Source organism: Engystomops pustulosus, chromosome 10, assembly GCF_040894005.1.
Source record: "Engystomops pustulosus chromosome 10, aEngPut4.maternal, whole genome shotgun sequence".
Classification (NCBI taxonomy): domain Eukaryota; kingdom Metazoa; phylum Chordata; class Amphibia; order Anura; family Leptodactylidae; genus Engystomops; species Engystomops pustulosus.
In genome coordinates this window covers 104,225,701-104,249,111 of record NC_092420.1, presented here as the reverse complement: position 1 = coordinate 104,249,111, position 23,411 = coordinate 104,225,701, and the positions used below count along the sequence as shown (strand labels likewise).

At 51.9% G+C, this 23,411-nt stretch overlaps 1 protein-coding gene across 1 annotated transcript in view; it reads right to left on the bottom strand.

Moving 5' to 3' along the window:
• The window catches only part of ORC1 (origin recognition complex subunit 1), a 42,417-nt gene that overhangs the window by 8,659 nt on the left and 10,347 nt on the right, over positions 1-23,411 (bottom strand). The window contains exons 2-11 of the mRNA XM_072128909.1: positions 13,153-13,255; positions 12,960-13,084; positions 12,160-12,338; positions 7,503-7,869; positions 7,150-7,420; positions 6,401-6,508; positions 2,379-2,474; positions 2,076-2,286; positions 883-971; positions 531-632 (exon numbers count right to left, since the gene is read on the bottom strand). Coding sequence (XP_071985010.1) covers positions 531-632; positions 883-971; positions 2,076-2,286; positions 2,379-2,474; positions 6,401-6,508; positions 7,150-7,420; positions 7,503-7,869; positions 12,160-12,338; positions 12,960-13,084; positions 13,153-13,250 — 1,646 coding nt within the window. The 5' untranslated portion in view covers positions 13,251-13,255. The remainder of the gene's footprint in view (positions 1-530; positions 633-882; positions 972-2,075; positions 2,287-2,378; positions 2,475-6,400; positions 6,509-7,149; positions 7,421-7,502; positions 7,870-12,159; positions 12,339-12,959; positions 13,085-13,152; positions 13,256-23,411) is intronic.

Sequence of the window (23,411 nt, the reverse complement as noted above, 5' to 3'; positions counted from 1 at the left end):
TTCTTGTACATAGGGGGCAGTATTATAGTAGTTATATTCTTGTACATAGGGGGCAGTATTATAGTAGTTATATTCTTGTACATAGGGGGCAGTATTATAGTAGTTATATTCCTGTACATAGGGGGCAGTATTATAGTAGTTATATTCCTGTACATAGGGGGCAGTATTATAGTAGTTATATTCCTGTACATAGGGGCAGTATGATAGTAGTTATATTCTTGTACATAGGGGGCAGTATTATAGTAGTTATATTCCTGTACATAGGGGCAGTATGATAGTAGTTATATTCTTGTACATAGGGGGCAGTATTATAGTAGTTATATTCCTGTACATAGGGGCAGTATGATAGTAGTTATATTCCTGTACATAGGGGGCAGTATTATAGTAGTTATATTACAGAAAGATCCGCAGTAGAAGGGTCCCTGGTCACACTACTACTGCAGGTAAAGGGGATGCTGGAGACTTGTAAAATCACTTCCTACCAAGCACATCCGTACATTCCTCCAGCAGCCGCGCTGACATTTACTTACCCTCCAGTTCCATCTAGCAATTTACTTTCTACAAAGCTGAATACGTCCTGGTACTCCTGCTCCCTGCAGGGCAAGGATTCTGGCACGGCAGAGACATGGAGCCTGCAATCACAAGGGACGGACAGAGAGGAGCGATATTACAGGCTGCACCATTATCCGCTGTCCCCGGGGTAGGTGACAACGTGCTGATCCACTATAACCAGACACCGCTGCTCCATTCCTGCGGTTCTGTTATTCACCATTTCCAGCGGTCTCATAGATGGTGCATCCGACCCATTTGTGTAACTCACATTATTACAAAGACAAGTTGGACCACAAGGACCTGGCCCCAGGGCGAAGCAGATCATCTCACCTGATGCGAGCCTCCTCTAACACATTTGCAGGTTTTTGCACAGGTTGGTTTCGTTCTCGGATTCTCGGTGTTGCAACTTTAGATACAGGCTAGTGGGAAATAATAAATATACTACATTCAGCATGTTATAGAGCAGGAGGAGCTGTGCAGAAAGGACAATATGTACAATCTGCTGGCAGCATGTTATAGAGCAGGAGGAGCTGAGCACATTGTACATAGTGTCCTATCTGCAGGCAGCATGTTATAGATCAGGAGGAGCTGAGCACATTGTACATAGTGTCCTATCTGCAGGCAGCATGTTATACAGCAGGAGGAGCTGAGCACATTGTACATAGTGTCCTATCTGCAGGCAGCATGTTATAGATCAGGAGGAGCTGAGCACATTGTACATTGTGTCCTATCTGCAGGCAGCATGTTATAGAGCAGGAGGAGCTGAGCAGATTGTACATAGTGTCCCATCTATAGGCAGCATGTTATAGAGCAGGAGGAGCTGTGCAGAAAGGACAATATGTACAATCTGCTGGCAGCATTTTATAGAGCAGGAGGAGCTGAGCACATTGTACATAGTGTCCTGTCTGCAGGCAGCATGTTATAGAGCAGGAGGAGCGGAGCAGATTGTACATAGTATCCTATCTGTAGGCAGCATGTTATAGAGCAGAAGGAGGGAAGTAGATTGTACATAGTGTCTTATCTGCAGGCAGTATGTTATAGAGCAGGAGCTGAGCACATTGTACATAGTGTCCTATCTGCAGGCAGCATGTTATAGAGCAGGCGGAGCTGAGCACATTGTACATAGTGTCCTATCTGCAGGCAGCATGTTATAGAGCAGGCGGAGCTGAGCACATTGTACATAGTGTCCTATCTGCAGGCAGCATGTTATAGAGCAGGCGGAGCTGAGCACATTGTACATAGTGTCCTATCTGCAGGCAGCATGTTATAGAGCAGGAGGAGCTGAGCACAGTGTACATAGTGTCCTATCTGCAGGCAGCATGTTATAGAGCAGGAGGAGCTGAGCACATTGTACATAGCAGGTTTCAGAGCAAAATGAGCTCTCACACAACATTCAATCTGACAGGTTCCTTTTATGTCAGGTTCACCATTCGAGTTGCAGCAGATTTCTTTGCGCTCTACTGGGAGTTGTCATTGACTACAAAAATCCATGTAAATCAATTCACTCAAAATTGTCAACTCACAGTTTTGTTAGGAGTCCTAGCTGAGGACTTTCTAGAGGATGTTGGGGTCCTCGGCGCTGTTCTTCTCCTTGCTCCTCGCTTTGGAGACTTCTTTTCCTCCGCTGCTTCCTGCTCGTCCTCCTCCTCACTGCTAGTGAACACTTCAGACTCCTTGAGGGGAACAAAGTCGTCATCTTCATCCAGAATATCCAGATCTCCGTCTAACAGGACCCTGAGGAAACCAAAGGCATCAGAGCACCGCTGCCCAGCGCAAGGACCTTACAGAGGACCTGCTGCAGGGCCCAATCCCTGGGGAACAATTACTTCATCTGTTTGCGGATGAGACTCGCGGACGCCTGGGCCGACTTCCTGCGAGAGCGAGGCGTCTGAGGCGCCCCAAAATCTGCTTCTTCTGAAGGCCTGTCACAAAAAAGGTTTGAAGTATTATTGGGATTATTTAGGGTCACGGTATCTAACATATTATACAGAACTCCCAATCCTGCCATTAGTGGGGTCACCGGTCAGTAAGTGATGTGCGTGATATTAGTGGGGTCAGCGATCTGTCAGTAAGGGATGTGCGTGATATTAGTGGGGTCAGCGATCAGTAAGGGATGTGCGTGATATTAGTGGGGTCAGCGATCTGTCAGTAAGGGATGTGCGTGATATTAGTGGGGTCAGCGATCTGTCAGTAAGGGATGTGCGTGATATTAGTGGGGTCAGCGATCTGTCAGTAAGGGATGTGCGTGATACTAGTGGGGTCAGCGATCTGTCAGTAAGGGATGTGCGTGATATTAGTGGGGTCAGCGATCTGTCAGTAAGGGATGTGCGTGATATTAGTGGGGTCAGCGATCTGTCAGTAAGGGATGTGCGTGATATTAGTGGGGTCACCAATCTGTCAGTAAGGGATGTGCGTGATATTAGTGGGGTCAGCGATCTGTCAGTAAGGGATGTGCGTGATATTAGTGGGGTCAGCGATCTGTCAGTAAGGGATGTGCGTGATATTAGTGGGGTCACCGAGCTGTCAGTAAGGGATGTGCGTGATATTAGTGGGGTCAGCGATCTGTCAGTAAGGGATGTGCGTGATATTAGTGGGGTCAGCGATCTGTCAGTAAGGGATGTGCGTGATATTAGTGGGGTCACCGATCTGTCAGTAAGGGATGTGCGTGATATTAGTGGGGTCACCGAGCTGTCAGTAAGGGATGTGCGTGATATTAGTGGGGTCAGCGATCTGTCAGTAAGGGATGTGCGTGATATTAGTGGGGTCAGCGATCTGTCAGTAAGGGATGTGCGTGATATTAGTGGGGTCAGCGATCTGTCAGTAAGGGATGTGCGTGATATTAGTGGGGTCAGCGATCTGTCAGTAAGGGATGTGCGTGATATTAGTGGGGTCAGCGATCTGTCAGTAAGGGATGTGCGTGATATTAGTGGGGTCAGCGATCTGTCAGTAAGGGATGTGCGTGATATTAGTGGGGTCAGCGATCTGTCAGTAAGTGATGTGCGTGATATTAGTGGGGTCAGCGATCTGTCAGTAAGGGATGTGCGTGATATTAGTGGGGTCAGCGATCTGTCAGTAAGGGATGTGCGTGATATTAGTGGGGTCAGCGATCTGTCAGTAAGGGATGTGCGTGATATTAGTGGGGTCAGCGATCTGTCAGTAAGGGATGTGCGTGATATTAGTGGGGTCAGCGATCTGTCAGTAAGGGATGTGCGTGATATTAGTGGGGTCAGCGATCTGTCAGTAAGGGATGTGCGTGATATTAGTGGGGTCAGCGATCTGTCAGTAAGGGATGTGCGTGATATTAGTGGGGTCAGCGATCTGTCAGTAAGGGATGTGCGTGATATTAGTGGGGTCAGCGATCTGTCAGTAAGGGATGTGCGTGATATTAGTGGGGTCAGCGATCTGTCAGTAAGGGATGTGCGTGATATTAGTGGGGTCACCGAGCTGTCAGTAAGGGATGTGCGTGATATTAGTGGGGTCAGCGATCTGTCAGTAAGGGATGTGCGTGATATTAGTGGGGTCAGCGATCTGTCAGTAAGGGATGTGCGTGATATTAGTGGGGTCAGCGATCTGTCAGTAAGGGATATGCGTGATATTAGTGGGGTCACCGAGCTGTCAGTAAGGGATGTGCGTGATATTAGTGGGGTCACCGAGCTGTCAGTAAGGGATGTGCGTGATATTAGTGGGGTCACCGAGCTGTCAGTAAGGGATATGCGTGATATTAGTGGGGTCAGCGATCAGTAAGGGATGTGCGTTATATTAGTGGGGTCACCGAGCTGTCAGTAAGGGATGTGCGTGATATTAGTGGGGTCAGCGATCTGTCAGTAAGGGATGTGCGTGATATTAGTGGGGTCACCGATCTGTCAGTAAGGGATATGCGTGATATTAGTGGGGTCACCGAGCTGTCAGTAAGGGATGTGCGTGATATTAGTGGGGTCACCGAGCTGTCAGTAAGGGATGTGCGTGATATTAGTGGGGTCACCGAGCTGTCAGTAAGGGATATGCGTGATATTAGTGGGGTCAGCGATCAGTAAGGGATGTGCGTTATATTAGTGGGGTCACCGAGCTGTCAGTAAGGGATGTGCGTGATATTAGTGGGGTCAGCGATCTGTCAGTAAGGGATGTGCGTGATATTAGTGGGGTCACCGATCTGTCAGTAAGGGATGTGCGTGATATTAGTGGGGTCAGCGATCTGTCAGTAAGGGATGTGCGTGATATTAGTGGGGTCAGCGATCTGTCAGTAAGGGATGTGCGTGATATTAGTGGGGTCAGCGATCTGTCAGTAAGGGATGTGCGTGATATTAGTGGGGTCAGCGATCTGTCAGTAAGGGATGTGCGTGATATTAGTGGGGTCAGCGATCTGTCAGTAAGGGATGTGCGTGATATTAGTGGGGTCAGCGAGCTGTCAGTAAGGGATGTGCGTGATATTAGTGGGGTCAGCGATCTGTCAGTAAGGGATATGCGTGATATTAGTGGGGTCAGCGATCTGTCAGTAAGGGATGTGCGTGATATTAGTGGGGTCAGCGATCTGTCAGTAAGGGATGTGCGTGATATTAGTGGGGTCAGCGATCTGTCAGTAAGGGATGTGCGTGATATTAGTGGGGTCACCGAGCTGTCAGTAAGGGATGTGCGTGATATTAGTGGGGTCAGCGATCTGTCAGTAAGGGATGTGCGTGATATTAGTGGGGTCAGCGATCTGTCAGTAAGGGATGTGCGTGATATTAGTGGGGTCAGCGAGCTGTCAGTAAGGGATGTGCAGATATTAGTGGGGTCACCGAGCTGTCAGTAAGGGATATGCGTGATATTAGTGGGGTCACCGAGCTGTCAGTAAGGGATATGCGTGATATTAGTGGGGTCACCGAGCTGTCAGTAAGGGATGTGCGTGATATTAGTGGGGTCAGCGATCTGTCAGTAAGGGATGTGCGTGATATTAGTGGGGTCAGCGATCTGTCAGTAAGGGATGTGCGTGATATTAGTGGGGTCAGCGATCTGTCAGTAAGGGATGTGCGTGATACTAGTGGGGTCACTGAGCTGTCAGTAAGGGATGTGCGTGATATTTGTGGGGTCACCGATCTGTCAGTAAGGGATGTGCGTGATATTAGTGGGGTCAGCGATCTGTCAGTAAGGGATGTGCGTGATATTAGTGGGGTCAGCGATCTGTCAGTAAGTGATGTGCGTGATATTAGTGGGGTCAGCGATCTGTCAGTAAGGGATATGCGTGATATTAGTGGGGTCAGCGATCTGTCAGTAAGGGATATGCGTGATATTAGTGGGGTCACCGAGCTGTCAGTAAGGGATGTGCGTGATATTAGTGGGGTCAGCGATCTGTCAGTAAGGGATGTGCGTGATATTAGTGGGGTCAGCGATCTGTCAGTAAGGGATGTGCGTGATATTAGTGGGGTCACCGAGCTGTCAGTAAGGGATGTGCGTGATATTAGTGGGGTCAGCGATCTGTCAGTAAGGGATGTGCGTGATATTAGTGGGGTCAGCGGTCAGTAAGGGATGTGCGTGATATTTGTGGGGTCAGCGATCTGTCAGTAAGGGATGTGCGTGATATTTGTGGGGTCAGCGATCTGTCAGTAAGGGATGTGCGTGATATTAGTGGGGTCAGCGATCTGTCAGTAAGGGATGTGCGTGATATTAGTGGGGTCACCGAGCTGTCAGTAAGGGATGTGCGTGATATTAGTGGGGTCAGCGATCTGTTAGTAAGGGATGTGCGTGATATTTGTGGGGTCAGCGATCTGTCAGTAAGGGATGTGCGTGATATTAGTGGGGTCACCGACTTTAGAATGAAGTAGTCAAAATGGATAACGATGTAACGAGCCGCGACAGGACAATAGAAAATCACCTTCTGGAAGAGCTGGTAACTTTCTTGGGTGTTGGATTCTGTTTTTGTGGAGTTTTCGGCTTCGCCTTTTCCCCTTTCTCAGAAAGTTTTCTTTCATTGTTCAGGTCACTTCATGAAAAGAAAAAAACACTCAGGATCAGAGGGAATTTCATAGACAGCGACTTATAATGGAGCCTGGGCCCATATGGGTCGGGGTGCACGGGACCAGCGTGGACCACAAGTGTCGCCTGATGGAGTCACCGGGAGCAAAGCGCAAGCACAAATTGTTGTTTGCCTCTTGAGGTTTTCCAGAATATTAAAAAAAAAAACAAAACACCCAAATAATTCCTAAAAAAAGAAAACCTACCATCAAAATCCACCATGACCAACCAGGGACACTTACTCATAGATCCAGGCACTGTGTGGCAATCTTCTGCCTCCGTCCAGCCGAGTTCTGTAGCATCACAGGCCGTTACACTGTGCAGCAGCAGTGGGAGGTGTGAATCTACAGTACTGAGGGCTTCTGGTAACACCCCTCAGAGCAGCATTTTATGGATAACAGATATAAGAAGATCCCACAGTCCCGGTGCCCGGATCCATGAGGAATGTCCCGGGTCTATAAGGATGGATTGTGATGATAGGTTTCCTTAAAAGGTGAAATTGTTCTATTACATCTTAAACAGAAGAGACGTATGGCCGAGAGACTCCCCCGTGTCGAGCCGCCTGAGGATTTTCTCACTCCCCTTCAAGCTGCAGTTATATAAACTTACAGAGATGTGCTTGACCTTTGCCCCTCGGCCAGTGAAGGCTTCAGAGGGGTCAGCCTAAGGCGAAGCTTCGTATTCAGCTGCTCCCCAGGAGGGTTCATCGGGATAAAACAAGAATCTAGACTCAAGTCTTCAGCAGTCAGCGTCTTCTTTGGAGGAGAATCCGGGAGCCCGGAGAAGGCGACTCTACGTTTAGGAGCGGCCGGCTCCAGCGCCCTAAACTCCTCATCCAGAGAGTCCGTCTCCATTGATGTCCGGCTTTTAGACTTTGGACCTAAAGCAAAAACAGAAAAGACAGAATTTAATGCATTTCTATGTAACATGTTATGTCCCCTAACGCTGCATCCAACACCCACTGCTGAGCTGCAGCTTCTTCCTGGCGCCGGGGGGCTCCTGGGGGACCCTCTGGGCCCCTCTCTCTTTGGAGTGGGAGCTTTTAGAGGCTGAATGTCGAGACTCCACTTGGGTTTCATGTTTCTGAGCCCGGGCTGCACTGCGAGTGAGCTGCTTGGTCTCCAGGGAATCTCCTTCAGAGGAATAGAGCTGGGGCTTAGGGGGGACTTTACACCCCGCTCCATTGCTGAGGGTGACCCCATCCTTTCTCTCCAAGAGGCCGGGGGTTAGGGGTTTGAAGGCTTTTCCATCCCAGGATAGTTTCACGTACAGGCTGCTCCCAGACTTCTTGGCTTCTGGAAAAGGATCTTCCGGTTTTATCTGTTTTATCTAAAGGAAAGAGAAATCTTTACACAATGAACATTTTCCATTCACCGCAACATTGTAATCAGCAAATTCTATAAACACGCAAATTATTATTAACCCTTCAGAGCTTTGTGACCTTCCATTACAACAGCCATGATATGCACTTACGGCACAATGTCCAGCGGAGGGGGAACAGCAGGGGAAAGGTTAGGGGTAAATTTATTATGGGGACCCTATCCACAGGCACTTACTCACTGATCCAGGCACCAGGACTGTGCTACTATTCTTATATTTGTTATCCATCGCCGCCCCTTCCAAAAATATGCTAAGGAGTCAGAAGAGCTCCTGTAGGCGAGAATTCTGTGAAGCTACAGTACAGTATGGAAGGGCTCTGGTAACACCCCAACAGCACTTCTAAATCAACTTCTAAAATGGAGATAGAAGAAAGTAGTAGGGAGGGCGTGTCCGGCTGCCGCTCCCGCACCCCGATGCCCGCTCGCCCAGCAAATTTCAATACACCCTGGCCCTGAAGCTCAGAAAAGCCCCCAAAAGGGGAACAAAGCTTACCTCTGCCCCTCCAGTATTTTGGGGAGCGGTAACCCCGCTGGATCGCCTCTGGCACGTACATCCCGCGCCCGACCGGCACGTGGAAGCCTCTGCCATTACAGGACAGGCTGTCGGGTAAGGAAACCACAATGTCCCCCACAGCATCTTCGAGCCGACCCGGCACGAGCACCGCCGGCCCCAAGCCGCAGCGGGGATCCACGGCATCCTCACGAGCCAAGGCGCCACTGGCTCCCGGCTGTCAGGTCCCACCACGTGGGCCGGCGGTGGCCGGCCGCTCGCCTGCTCAGACGCGGCAGCGCTAGAAACAGGAGGCAGCTCCCCAGCTCAGTCACACTGCAGCCCAGCCGAGCGCCATCAGAGCTGGAAACAGGTTAACCCTGCAGGGGACACAGACCAACAACCCCTTCCATCACCTCTCTGCTGCACAGATGCCTACCATAGATGAGCAGGGACCTGGGAACACCTCCAGGGCGCCATATTCTCCAGCCTCTCTAGATAATGACATAGGGGCAACCCCATATGGAGCTCCTTCACCTGAGCCAATATCGCAGGCACAGCCAGAGAATAAGCCCCATGGCCTGCCAGTCCCTACTACGCAGATAACCCACAAAAGAGCATTTTAAGCTTTTAATCTCAGAAGTCAAAGAACCTTCAAAGCAGAAATCTCAGAAGTCCGTCAAGACTTATAACATAACGAATCGAGTGGGAGCGCCCGATGACACCAGACGTTACATTTCTAACCTGCAATCTGCCGTCTCTACTCAATCCTGCGCTTTAAGAGATGTTATGAGGCACCAAGTAGATCTAGATAATAGAGGACGGCGCAATAATACCAGGGTCCGCGGGGTGCACGAGACTGCGGGCAGAGAGGACGTGAGGCTATTCTAGCTGAACCACATATGCAAGTGAAATGTGACAGAGCTTTGGGATTTGCCCATCCCGAACATGACGAACTGGGAACTAGACAGGCCGCCCCCGGCTCCTCCAATGTGGCATCATGTACGACAGGAGACATCCGCCATCTCACAGCTCAGCCAGGGACTCCCCGACTTACACGATATTCCATCCCCTCTGTGTATCCGGCCTAAGAGCTCCGCTTATACTCGTCACATGCGGTTTATTTCATTATACTGCTACTAATTACAGGTTAATGGGGCGTGATGACACTGTCTCCCAGACGTCGGGACGTCTCTTTACTGTTATCAGGACGATCGGTCTTCGGGGTTCAGCAGAGAGAACACGGTTACTGATTTTTGTACTAGTTAAATCGTTCTGAACTTTTTGGTGCGGCACAGTCTCCACAACGTTTACTTGGGGTTTAATCCACGATCTCGCTTCGGCTATTTTCCCTCTCTTTTGGACTAGGATAGTCGTAGTGATTGTTACCCCAACCTGGTTAAAGGTATAAGTTTAAGTATTTGTTTGTGTACTTCGTGTATAATACAAGGTGAACCATAGACCAGGTCCTTGATTCAATGGGATTCTGAGGTCCTTTTGTTTGTGCACTCCGAGGACTCTACTCCAACCCTACGGCACCATTAAACTGCCCCATGCCAATCCACAATGGTAGGAGACAGGGCTGCCCCTTATTCGTCCTATGTACTGAGCCGCTAGCACCCACTACTCGCTCCAATCCCGATATTAAGATCCGGGGTAGAGAATGTAGAGAATGTATCATCTTCATTGGCGGATGACGTGCTCCTTACATATAACCCTATAATCTCCCTACCTGACCTGCAAGACCATCTCACACAATTCTCTCAGGCTACAAAGTCAGTAATGCCAAAACTGAAGCCCTCCCCATCGCCCTCCCTGCCCGCCATCGCCCTCCCTGCCCGCCATCGCCCGCCCTGCCCGCCATCGCCCTCCCTGCCCGCCATCGCCCTCCCTGCCCGCCATCGCCCTCCCTGCCCGCCATCGCCCTCCCTGCCCGCCATCGCCCTCCCTGCCCGCCATCGCCCTCCCTGCCCGCCATCGCCCTCCCTGCCCGCCATCGCCCTCCCTGCCCGCCATCGCCCTCCCTGCCCGCCATCGCCCTGCCCGCCATCGCGCACAGCCCACCCTCCAGACAACTTTAGATGACAAGAAAACGCACTCAAAGATCTAGGGGTAAATCTCACCTCCTCTTACAAACCTTATTCACACACAACTACCCCGCTCATACACGGAAACCGGAACTCTCCCTGACCAATGGCGTAACCTCCCTCTATGCGGTAGCATTAATGCAATTCAATTTAGGTAACATTGACATTTGCTTTACTACTTGCAGACCCTCCCAGTTGCGATCCCTCTTAATGCTACGCTATTACATTTCACATGGGCTCGCAGACGCCATAGAGTCTCCAAATCTGTATTACTGGCACATAAGAGTAAGGGGGGGGATGGACAGCACCTCAGGTGCATCCCCGCTTGGTCCAACTTATGGGCCTACTCCAGGTGGATGGCCCCAATACACCCCAACTCTTACCTGTGGAAAGGCCCCCCCACCTAAACAATCCCTGATGGGTGCCATAGCCTCCACATACAAGATTCCCCCTGGTACCTGAATGTTCGCATCACAGGCCCAGACGGCAAACCCTGGCACGACCGTCGCCCATTTAGGTACACGGACTACAAAACAGGGACATTTGCAGGAGAACTTCTCCCTATTCTCCCAAACTCTGCCCGTTTTAGTTGCTTCACCATCTCCTCCAAACTCTGGGCTCTGCTGGCGAGGTTTCCACACCTACTACATGCGGACACATCTGTGAGGCCTAATCTCTGCCATGTACACGTTACTGCCCCAATCACCCCCAAGAGACTCGGCACCAAACATGGCAGAAAGCAGCAGCCACCCCCCCATGGATCTCACAGGGAAAACCAATCCAAGCTACTAAACCCCTGGCACCAGCCCCATCACAATGGCACCGGAGGGGCCCATGCTCCTGTCCATTAGTACAACCCTTTTGGAGGGAGGTCCGTTACACCTGCTGATTTACTTGTTGAATACCCCCCCCCCCCCCCCCAGACCCGGGGGTAGACTCAGTCTGCACATCACTGGAAGAGAGTAACCCCGACACTGCTGGAGCTTCAGGAGACCCCCAAACATGGAAGGCTGGACGCCATCGCTGGCCCTTGATAAGGTCTGGGGGCTACGGGACACTTATTGGGCTCAGGAGCAAACACTAAACAATTGACCTTTCATTACATTGCTGCTCGTGTGAATGGGAAGGCATAGAGGACTATGGTAATAACTGAAGGACAGCAAACGTATCGCACTCTGCCGCCATTCACAGCTAGAACCTGCAGGAGCAACGCGTTTCATGCTACAAAACCTCTCCAAAGCGCATTTCTACGACAGATTATTATTGTCTCTGTATCGTATAGAAAAAAAACTTGCAATAAAAATACAATTGTTATGGATAACACATCAGAAGAGCCCACAATCTCAGAGCCTGGATCTGGTTTATCAGGATGGATTGTGGTGGAAGACCACCCGCCGCCCCTCCCCGGCCCGCCGCCCCTCCCCGGCCCGCCGCCCACCCCTCCGGCCCGCCGCCCACCCCTCCGGCCCGCCGCCCACCCCTCCGGCCCGCCGCCCACCCCTCCGGCCCGCCGCCCACTCCCCCGGCCCGCCGCCCCCCCTCCGGCCCGCCGCCCCCCCTCCGGCCCGCCGCCCCCTCTCCGGCCCGCCGCCCCCCCCTCCGGCCCGCCGCCCCCCCCTCCGGCCCGCCGCCCCCCCTCCGGCCCGCCACCCCTCTCTCTTACCTGAACTGTTCCAATAATGGTCTCGGCATCAATATCATTTTCACAGATACCAAAGTCATAGTAGAAGATCTCCTGGGGATGTGGATCTCTCCCAAGCAACTTCCTTTTCCTAAAGGGAACTTCTTCATAGCGCAGAAACCACTGGACGACGGCGTGCTTACTCGCATCTTTCTCGGCACCTGAAAATCCAAGCCACATCATGACCTGTGACCCTCACTCAGCGCACATCCTTGTACAGCCGGTCCCCTACTTACAGACGGACCTCTGGATGTTAGTAAGTTACTGTACTTTAGCCTTAGGCTATAATAATCAGCTGTAACAGTTATCAGAGGCGTCTGCAATGAAGATTTAGTGATAATCCTGGTTCTTATCACAATCCAACATTGTTAAAATTCAATTGTCACAAAAAAAAAATTTGGCTGGGGTTACAATTATAAAATATACAGTTCCGACTTGCATACAACTTCAACTTAAGAACAAACCTACAGACCACATCTTGTATGTAACCCGGGGACTGCCTGCATACAGATGGTCACCCACAAGGGAGGTCGGAGTGAAGCTCAATGACGCCCAAGGTTCGGTGCAGGAAACAAGCAATGGGCTCCGCAGGAAGCCCCCAGTCACTGATACCTGGCGCAGGGCTCATTGTATTCCTGGAGGCGTCTCCTGCACCGCAGCAGCCCGGACCGGGGTCTCTTGTAGTAGCCGCTACCACTGTAGTTTTGGTTGGTTGTTTCCCCCTCTATGTCCCTGTTCACATGACTCCCTCACTAAAGATACAGACGCGTCACTCCTCTTACCGTCATCATAAAGTTCTTTCAGTTTTGCCACAAAGGGTCTGTCCTCATCCTCGCCTTCTATCAGCACAAAGTCGCCGGGGGCCATGGTGACTTCTTCTGTGTCATTTAACTTCATAACGAGACCCCTGAAACAGAGGGACGTTACAATGGAGACAATGGCACGGGAATGAGGGATCACGAGGCAGACACTCACCCGTACTGCAGGTGCAGAACCTTCCGGTCTCTTATAACCGGTCTCCCATACCAGCTGTACAGGCGCCGCCTCCTCACACGCGTGTAATACTTGGTCATCACGTCTGCATAATAAAGAGAAAAAATTCAGATCTGGCAATTTTCACTAGTCCCCATGACCTGGAGGATGCCCTTTGACCTCTGTCGGAAGAGGAAGGAGAGGGGTTAAAAGTCCCCTCCCAGGATCCGCCCACCAGCGACTGCCAAATGTATTTATTAAGTATGTTACATCACACGCAAGATACAATAGGAAACAACAACAAGTAACTCGGCCGTCAGGGTGGACACCAAATCTGAATTTCCACCACGTCCCCCATGACGGTCACCTGGAGACTTACCAAATGAGATGAGAAGTTGAAGCATTTTCCTTCCGAAGGCCAAAGGTTTATTTTTGGAAGGTCCAGTCTGTGGTACTTGGAGAACGTTTTCTGAGAAGCCAAAGTCGCTGCTTTGCAAATGTGGCCCAGCGTGGCTGCCCTTCTCTCTGCCCCGGAGTGGACGTGGCTCTGGTGGAATGAGCCCTCGGGTTCGGTGTCATGTAAGAACATTCGGATATTGCCATCTGGTAATCGTTACCTTGGATGCTTTTCCCCTGGTTTGGCCCCTACACCCCGAGCTTCCATGGGCTGGAGGGATGCGCCTTACATCGAGGGTGCGCCACTCGCCCTCCCTGCAGGATGTTGGATTATCACAGGAAGGACAATCTCCCGATTTCTGTAGAAGTTCATGACCACCTTAGGAAGAAAAGTAGAGTCCAGTGTTATTATCCAGTGTTATAATCTTTTTAGATAAGGTTCTTGGATTGCGATGGCTTGGAGCTCTCCTGGTCTTTGGGCTGAAGTCAGTTTTCCATTGGTGCGAAAGGAACTTTAGAAGGATTAAGAAGGGTCCAAGGTCCAGAGGCCGGATTCTAGAAGAAGTGATTAGAAATCTTTTCACCCACCTATAAGCGGCAGTGTCTCCCATACTGCCCGGAGCTTTGTGTCGTCCTTACTAGGTGCCATCAGGAAGTCGTCTGGGGACCATAGACACATTCTGATTCCGTAAGAAGCAACCACCTCTGGGAGCAGAAGAAATCCCGAAAGGCAGCGCCCCTGCCAAGGACAGACCAGAGAATCTCCAGAGCTTCTGAGAGGACGGGAGAATTGGGAGGAGGTAATGGGCGCCCTCAGATCTGTGGTGCACACAAGGTCTAGAGCAGATCTGACCCGCTCCACCCTGAGGCCGCCAGTTTCAGGAGGGGAAGATTTTCCTGGTTGTACGTTCCTTGACGTGAGATCAGTGCTCTGGAGACTGAAGAAGCCGTAAGGTTAGTATAAGGAAGTGTCCCGTGCTTTAAGTAACGCTTCAGATTTCCGATCGTCTCGAAGCGGTCCTGCGTCTTCAAGCAGTAAATCCATCTTCTTAGACACCTGTTCATCTACTTTATGTAAATCTTCGGTATCCGGCTTCTGTCGTCCGAGCCCTGCCGATCTGATGCGGGGGTAGTCGGGCTCTTTTAGGGGAGCGACCCTGAAGCGCCTGGGAAGATGTGTGTTCTTCAATAAACTCTTCCATCTCATCCATAAGAGGATTTCCCGTCTCGCTCATCTGCGCCCGGGTTACATATCGGTTTCTTGTGCGTCTCGGTGACACATATTAAATCTTCTAGAACTCTGAACGTTAGAAGATCTGGATTTAGATTTCTCCTCCTGGCAGGGAAGGACGACCCATCCCCCTGTTCAAGGCCGCAGCCGGAGCGCCGGTCATTGGAACGTCACTTCTGGTTCGTGCTGGAAGGCATCATCTGCCAGAGAATAATTTAAGGCGCACGGAGCACCCCCGCTCTCCCTTAGGCGACAGATGCCAGCGGGATGAGTGGTAATCGGGTCGGACCCGCATGGCTTGGTCTCGCACCGTGCGATAGTGAGTGTTCCGTCCCCCCTCATACCTGCATGATGAGCGGGAGATCCTGACCTCCTTCCTGTTCCCACAGAGGTCAAAGGGCATCCTCCAGGTGGTCGTCATGGGGGACGCGGAGGAAAAAAAACTGTTTTATACATAATATTTATGGACCAACATAAATCCATTCTAAGAGATGCAACAAAGGTTTCACCCGCAGAAGGATTTCTTACTCTGCACTATTGCCACGTCATTGATAAGTTCACAGCCACGTCGCCAGGTGCCCTTCCACTCATCCACCAAGGAAATGCCTCCAACCAGGGACATCACTCATAGATCCAGGCACCAGGACTCGGGTAATCATCTAATATTTGCCATCCATGGCCTCCTTCCTCCTAAAATCAGCTTTAAAATTTATGCTAATGAGTCAGTAGGGCTCTTGGGCGTTACCAGAGGTCCTGTGTGCTGTAGCTTCACAGATTGTTACACTGTACAGGAGCACTTACCACATCACAGCGTGTGAAATTACATCAGGCAGAGGAAGGGGGAAGCGAGAGTGTAACATCCTGTGAAGTTACAGCACAGAGGAGCTCTGGCAACACCCCCAGTGTCCTTCTGGTTCAACACGGGAGGAAGGAGAGCCTCAGAATACAATGTCACCAGGACTGCACTGGTGAGACATCAGCTACCACAGCCCCGGCCTCAGAATACAATGTCACCAGGACTGCACTGGTGAGACACCTGATACCACAGCCCCGGCCTCAGAATACAATGTCACCAGGACTGCACTGGTGAGACATCTGATACTACAGCCCTGGCCTCAGAATACAATGTCACCAGGACTGCACTGGTGAGACATCAGCTACCACAGCCCCGGCCTCAGAATACAATGTCACCAGGACTGCACTGGTGAGACACCTGATACCACAGCCCCGGCCTCAGAATACAATGTCACCAGGACTGCACTGGTGAGACATCTGATACTACAGCCCCGGCCTCAGAATACAATGTCACCAGGACTGCACTGGTGAGACATCTGCTACCACAGCCCCGGCCTCAGAATACAATGTCACCAGGACTGCACTGGTGAGACATCTGCTACCACAGCCCCGGCCTCAGAATACAATGTCACCAGGACTGCACTGGTGAGACATCTGATACTACAGCCCCGGCCTCAGAATACAATGTCACCAGGACTGCACTGGTGAGACATCTGCTACCACAGCCCCGGCCTCAGAATACAATGTCACCAGGACTGCACTGGTGAGACATCTGATACTACAGCCCCGGCCTCAGAATACAATGTCACCAGGACTGCACTGGTGAGACATCAGCTACCACAGCCCCGGCCTCAGAATACGATGTCACCAGGACTGCACTGGTGAGACATCAGCTACCACAGCCCCGGCCTCAGAATACAATGTCACCAGGACTGCACTGGTGAGACATCAGCTACCACAGCCCCGGCCTCAGAATACAATGTCACCAGGACTGCACTGGTGAGACATCAGCTACCACAGCCCCGGCCTCAGAATACAATGTCACCAGGACTGCACTGGTGAGACATCAGCTACTACAGCCCCGGCCTCAGAATACAATGTCACCAGGACTGCACTGGTGAGACATCAGCTACCACAGCCCCGGCCTCAGAATACAATGTCACCAGGACTGCACTGGTGAGACATCTGATACTACAGCCCCGGCCTCAGAATACAATGTCACCAGGACTGCACTGGTGAGACATCAGCTACCACAGCCCCGGCCTCAGAATACAATGTCACCAGGACTGCACTGGTGAGACACCTGATACCACAGCCCCGGCCTCAGAATACAATGTCACCAGGACTGCACTGGTGAGACATCTGCTACCACAGCCCCGGCCTCAGAATACAATGTCACCAGGACTGCACTGGTGAGACATCAGCTACTATAGCCCCGGCCTCAGAATACAATGTCACCAGGACTGCACTGGTGAGACATCTGATACCACAGCCCCGGCCTCAGAATACAATGTCACCAGGACTGCACTGGTGAGACATCTGCTACCACAGCCCCGGCCTCAGAATACAATGTCACCAGGACTGCACTGGTGAGACATCCGCTACCACAGCCCCGGCCTCAGAATACAATGTCACCAGGACTGCACTGGTGAGACATCAGCTACTACAGCCCCGGCCTCAGAATACAATGTCACCAGGACTGCACTGGTGAGACATCAGCTACTACAGCCCCGGCCTCAGAATACAATGTCACCAGGACTGCACTGGTGAGACATCAGCTACTATAGCCCCGGCCTCAGAATACAATGTCACCAGGACTGCACTGGTGAGACATCCGCTACCACAGCCCCGGCCTCAGAATACAATGTCACCAGGACTGCACTGGTGAGACATCAGCTACTATAGCCCCGGCCTCAGAATACAATGTCACCAGGACTGCACTGGTGAGACATCTGATACCACAGCCCCGGCCTCAGAATACAATGTCACCAGGACTGCACTGGTGAGACATCTGCTACCACAGCCCCGGCCTCAGAATACGATGTCACCAGGACTGCACTGGTGAGACATCAGCTACCACAGCCCCGGCCTCAGAATACGATGTCACCAGGACTGCACTGGTGAGACATCAGCTACTATAGCCCCGGCCTCAGAATACGATGTCACCAGGACTGCACTGGTGAGACATCAGCTACCACAGCCCCGGCCTCAGAATACGATGTCACCAGGACTGCACTGGTGAGACATCTGCTACCACAGCCCCGGCCTCAGAATACAATGTCACCAGGACTGCACTGGTGAGACATCAGCTACTACAGCCCCGGCCTCAGAATACAATGTCACCAGGACTGCACTGGTGAGACATCCGCTACCACAGCCCCGGCCTCAGAATACAATGTCACCAGGACTGCACTGGTGAGACATCAGCTACCACAGCCCCGGCCTCAGAATACAATGTCACCAGGACTGCACTGGTGAGACATCTGCTACCACAGCCCCGGCCTCAGAATACAATGTCACCAGGACTGCACTGGTGAGACATCAGCTACTATAGCCCCGGCCTCAGAATACAATGTCACCAGGACTGCACTGGTGAGACACCTGATACCACAGCCCCGGCCTCAGAATACAATGTCACCAGGACTGCACTGGTGAGACATCAGCTACCACAGCCCCGGCCTCAGAATACAATGTCACCAGGACTGCACTGGTGAGACATCAGCTACCACAGCCCCCGCCTTAGAATACAATGTCACCAGGACTGCACTGGTGAGACATCTGCTACCACAGCCCCGGCCTCAGAATACAATGTCACCAGGACTGCACTGGTGAGACATCAGCTACCACAGCCCCGGCCTCAGAATACAATGTCACCAGGACTGCACTGGTGAGACATCAGCTACCACAGCCCCGGCCTCAGAATACAATGTCACCAGGACTGCACTGGTGAGACATCTGATACCACAGCCCCGGCCTCAGAATACAATGTCACCAGGACTGCACTGGTGAGACATCAGCTACTATAGCCCCGGCCTCAGAATACAATGTCACCAGGACTGCACTGGTGAGACATCAGCTACTATAGCCCCGGCCTCAGAATACAAAGTCACCAGGACTGCACTGGTGAGACATCAGCTACTATAGCCCCGGCCTCAGAATACAATGTCACCAGGACTGCACCGGTGAGACATCAGCTACTACAGCCCCGGCCTCAGAATACAATGTCACCAGGACTGCACTGGTGAGACATCAGCTACTACAGCCCCGGCCTCAGAATACAATGTCACCAGGACTGCACTGGTGAGACATCAGCTACCACAGCCCCGGCCTCAGAATACAATGTCACCAGGACTGCACTGGTGAGACATCAGCTACCACAGCCCCGGCCTCAGAATACAATGTATTCTGGCAGAAACATGATAGATGAGGCCGATCTGTGTCTATTGCCCTTCCAGATATACGGTATCAAGGCATCTTTATGGGCGGCACCGTGGCTCAGTGGGTAGCACTACAGCCCTGCAGCACCGTGGCTCAGTGGGTAGCACTACAGCCCTGCAGCACCGTGGCTCAGTGGGTAGCACTACAGCCCTGCAGCACCGTGGCTCAGTGGGTAGCACTACAGCCCTGCAGCACCGTGGCTCAGTGGGTAGCACTACAGCCCTGCAGCACCGTGGCTCAGTGGGTAGCACTACAGCCCTGCAGCACCGTGGCTCAGTGGGTAGCACTACAGCACCGTGGCTCAGTGGGTAGCACTACAGCCCTGCAGCACCGTGGCTCAGTGGGTAGCACTACAGCCCTGCAGCACCGTGGCTCAGTGGGTAGCACTACAGCCCTGCAGCACCGTGGCTCAGTGGGTAGCACTACAGCCCTGCAGCACCGTGGCTCAGTGGGTAGCACTGAGGAAATGATGTGTGAACTCCGGAGCGAATAACTCGGGGGAAAGGCATCGCTACAACAATAAGGGAGTGCGGAGCGGATAATAATCCCTAATAATCTACACGAGGACTGGAGGGGACTGAAGACTCCACCGGCAGAGAGTGCCGAGCGGATAATAATCCCTAATAATCTACACGAGGACTGGAGGAGACTGAAGACTCCACCAGCAGAGAGTGCGGAGCAGATTATAATCCCTAATAATCTACACGAGGACTGGAGGGGACTGAAGACTCCACCGGCAGAGAGTGCGGAGCGCATAATAATCCCTAACAATCTACACGAGGACTGGAGGGGACTGAAGACTCCACCGGCAGAGAGTGCGGAGCGAATAATAATCCCTAACAATCTACACGAGGACTGGAGGGGACTGAAGACTCCACCGGCAGAGAGTGCGGAGCGCATAATAATCCCTAAAAATCTACACGAGGACTGGAGGGGACTGAAGACTCCACCGGCAGAGAGTGCGGAGCGCATAATAATCCCTAACAATCTACACGAGGACTGGAGGGGACTGAAGACTCCACCGGCAGAGAGTGCAGAGATAATAATAATCCCTAACAATCTACACGAGGACTGGAGGGGACCGAAGACTCCACTGGCAGAGAGTGCGGAGAGAATAATAATCCCTAACAATCTACACGAGGACTGGAGGGGACTGAAGACTCCACCGGCAGAGAGTGCGGAGATAATAATAATCCCTAACAATCTACACGAGGACTGGAGGGGACTGAAGACTCCACCGGCAGAGAGTGCAGAGATAATAATAATCCCTAACAATCTACACGAGGACTGGAGGGGACCGAAGACTCCACCGGCAGAGAGTGCGGAGAGAATAATAATCCCTAACAATCTACACGAGGACTGGAGGGGACTGAAGACTCCACCGGCAGAGAGTGCCGAGCGGATAATAATCCCTAACAATCTACACGAGGACTGGAGGGGACTGAAGACTCCACCGGCAGAGAGTGCGGAGATAATAATAATCCCTAACAATCTACACGAGGACTGGAGGGGACTGAAGACTCCACCGGCAGAGAGTGCGGAGCAGATTATAATCCCTAACAATCTACACGAGGACTGGAGGGGACTGAAGACTCCACCGGCAGAGAGTGCGGAGCGAATAATAATCCCTAACAATCTACACGAGGACTGGAGGGGACTGAAGACTCCACCGGCAGAGAGTGCGGAGCGAATAATAATCCCCAACAATCTACACGAGGACTGGAGGGGACTGAAGACTCCACCGGCAGAGAGTGCGGAGATAATAATAATCCCTAACAATCTACACGAGGACTGGAGGGGACTGAAGACTCCACCGGCAGAGAGTGCGGAGCGGATAATAATCCCTAACAATCTACACGAGGACTGGAGGGGACTGAAGACTCCACCGGCAGAGAGTGCCGAGCGGATAATAATCCCCAACAATCTACACGAGGACTGGAGGAGACCGAAGACTCCACCGGCAGAGAGTGCGGAGCGAATAATAATCCCTAACAATCTACACGAGGACTGGAGGGGACTGAAGACTCCACCGGCAGAGAGTGCGGAGCAGATTATAATCCCTAACAATCTACACGAGGACTGGAGGGGACTGAAGACTCCACCGGCAGAGAGTGCGGAGCGAATAATAATCCCTAACAATCTACACGAGGACTGGAGGGGACTGAAGACTCCACCGGCAGAGAGTGCGGAGCGAATAATAATCCCCAACAATCTACACGAGGACTGGAGGGGACTGAAGACTCCACCGGCAGAGAGTGCGGAGATAATAATAATCCCTAACAATCTACACGAGGACTGGAGGGGACTGAAGACTCCACCGGCAGAGAGTGCCGAGCGGATAATAATCCCCAACAATCTACACGAGGACTGGAGGAGACCGAAGACTCCACCGGCAGAGAGTGCGGAGCGGATAATAATCCCTAACAATCTACACGAGGACTGGAGGGGACTGAAGACTCCACCGGCAGAGAGTGCGGAGATAATAATAATCCCTAACAATCTACACGAGGACTGGAGGGGACTGAAGACTCCACCGGCAGAGAGTGCCGAGCGGATAATAATCCCCAACAATCTACACGAGGACTGGAGGAGACCGAAGACTCCACCGGCAGAGAGTGCGGAGCGGATAATAATCCCTAACAATCTACACGAGGACTGGAGGGGACTGAAGACTCCACCGGCAGAGAGTGCGGAGCGAATAATAATCCCTAACAATCTACACGAGGACTGGAGGGGACCGAAGACTCCACTGGCAGAGAGTGCGGAGCGGATAATAATCCCCAACAATCTACACGAGGACTGGAGGGGACTGAAGACTCCACCGGCAGAGAGTGCGGAGCGAATAATAATCCCCAACAATCTACACGAGGACTGGAGGGGACTGAAGACTCCACCGGCAGAGAGTGCGGAGCGGATAATAATCCCTAACAATCTACACGAGGACTGGAGGGGACTGAAGACTCCACCGGCAGAGTGCGGAGCAGATTATAATCCCTAACAATCTACACGAGGACTGGAGGGGACTGAAGACTCCACCGGCAGAGTGCGGAGCAGATTATAATCCCTAACAATCTACACGAGGACTGGAGGGGACTGAAGACTCCACCGGCAGAGAGTGCGGAGCAGATTATAATCCCTAACAATCTACACGAGGACTGGAGGGGACTGAAGACTCCACCGGCAGAGAGTGCGGAGCGGATAATAATCCCTAACAATCTACACGAGGACTGGAGGGGACTGAAGACTCCACCGGCAGAGTGCGGAGCAGATTATAATCCCTAACAATCTACACGAGGACTGGAGGGGACCGAAGACTCCACCGGCAGAGAGTGCGGAGATAATAATAATCCCTAACAATCTACACGAGGACTGGAGGGGACTGAAGACTCCACCGGCAGAGAGTGCGGAGCGAATAATAATCCCTAACAATCTACACGAGGACTGGAGGGGACTGAAGACTCCACCGGCAGAGAGTGCGGAGCGGATAATAATCCCTAACAATCTACACGAGGACTGGAGGGGACTGAAGACTCCACCGGCAGAGAGTGCGGAGCGAATAATAATCCCCAACAATCTACACGAGGACTGGAGGGGACTGAAGACTCCACCGGCAGAGAGTGCGGAGCGGATAATAATCCCTAACAATCTACACGAGGACTGGAGGGGACTGAAGACTCCACCGGCAGAGAGTGCGGAGATAATAATAATCCCTAACAATCTACACGAGGACTGGAGGGGACTGAAGACTCCACCGGCAGAGTGCGGAGCAGATTATAATCCCTAACAATCTACACGAGGACTGGAGGGGACTGAAGACTCCACCGGCAGAGAGTGCGGAGCAGATTATAATCCCTAACAATCTACATGAGGACTGGAGGGGACTGAAGACTCCACCGGCAGAGAGTGCGGAGCGGATAATAATCCCTAACAATCTACACGAGGACTGGAGGGGACTGAAGACTCCACCGGCAGAGAGTGCGGAGATAATAATAATCCCTAACAATCTACACGAGGACTGGAGGAGACTGAAGACTCCACCGGCAGAGAGTGCGGAGATATTAATAATCCCCAACAATCTACACGAGGACTGGAGGGGACTGAAGACTCCACCGGCAGAAAGTGCGGAGATAATAATAATCCCTAACAATCTACAGGAGGACTGGAGGGGACTGAAGACTCCACCGGCAGAGAGTGCCGAGCCAATAATAATCCCTAACAATCTACACGAGGACTGGAGGAGACTGAAGACTCCACCGGCAGAGAGTGCGGAGATATTAATAATCCCCAACAATCTACACGAGGACTGGAGGGGACTGAAGACTCCACCGGCAGAAAGTGCGGAGATAATAATAATCCCCAACAATCTACACGAGGACTGGAGGGGACTGAAGACTCCACCGGC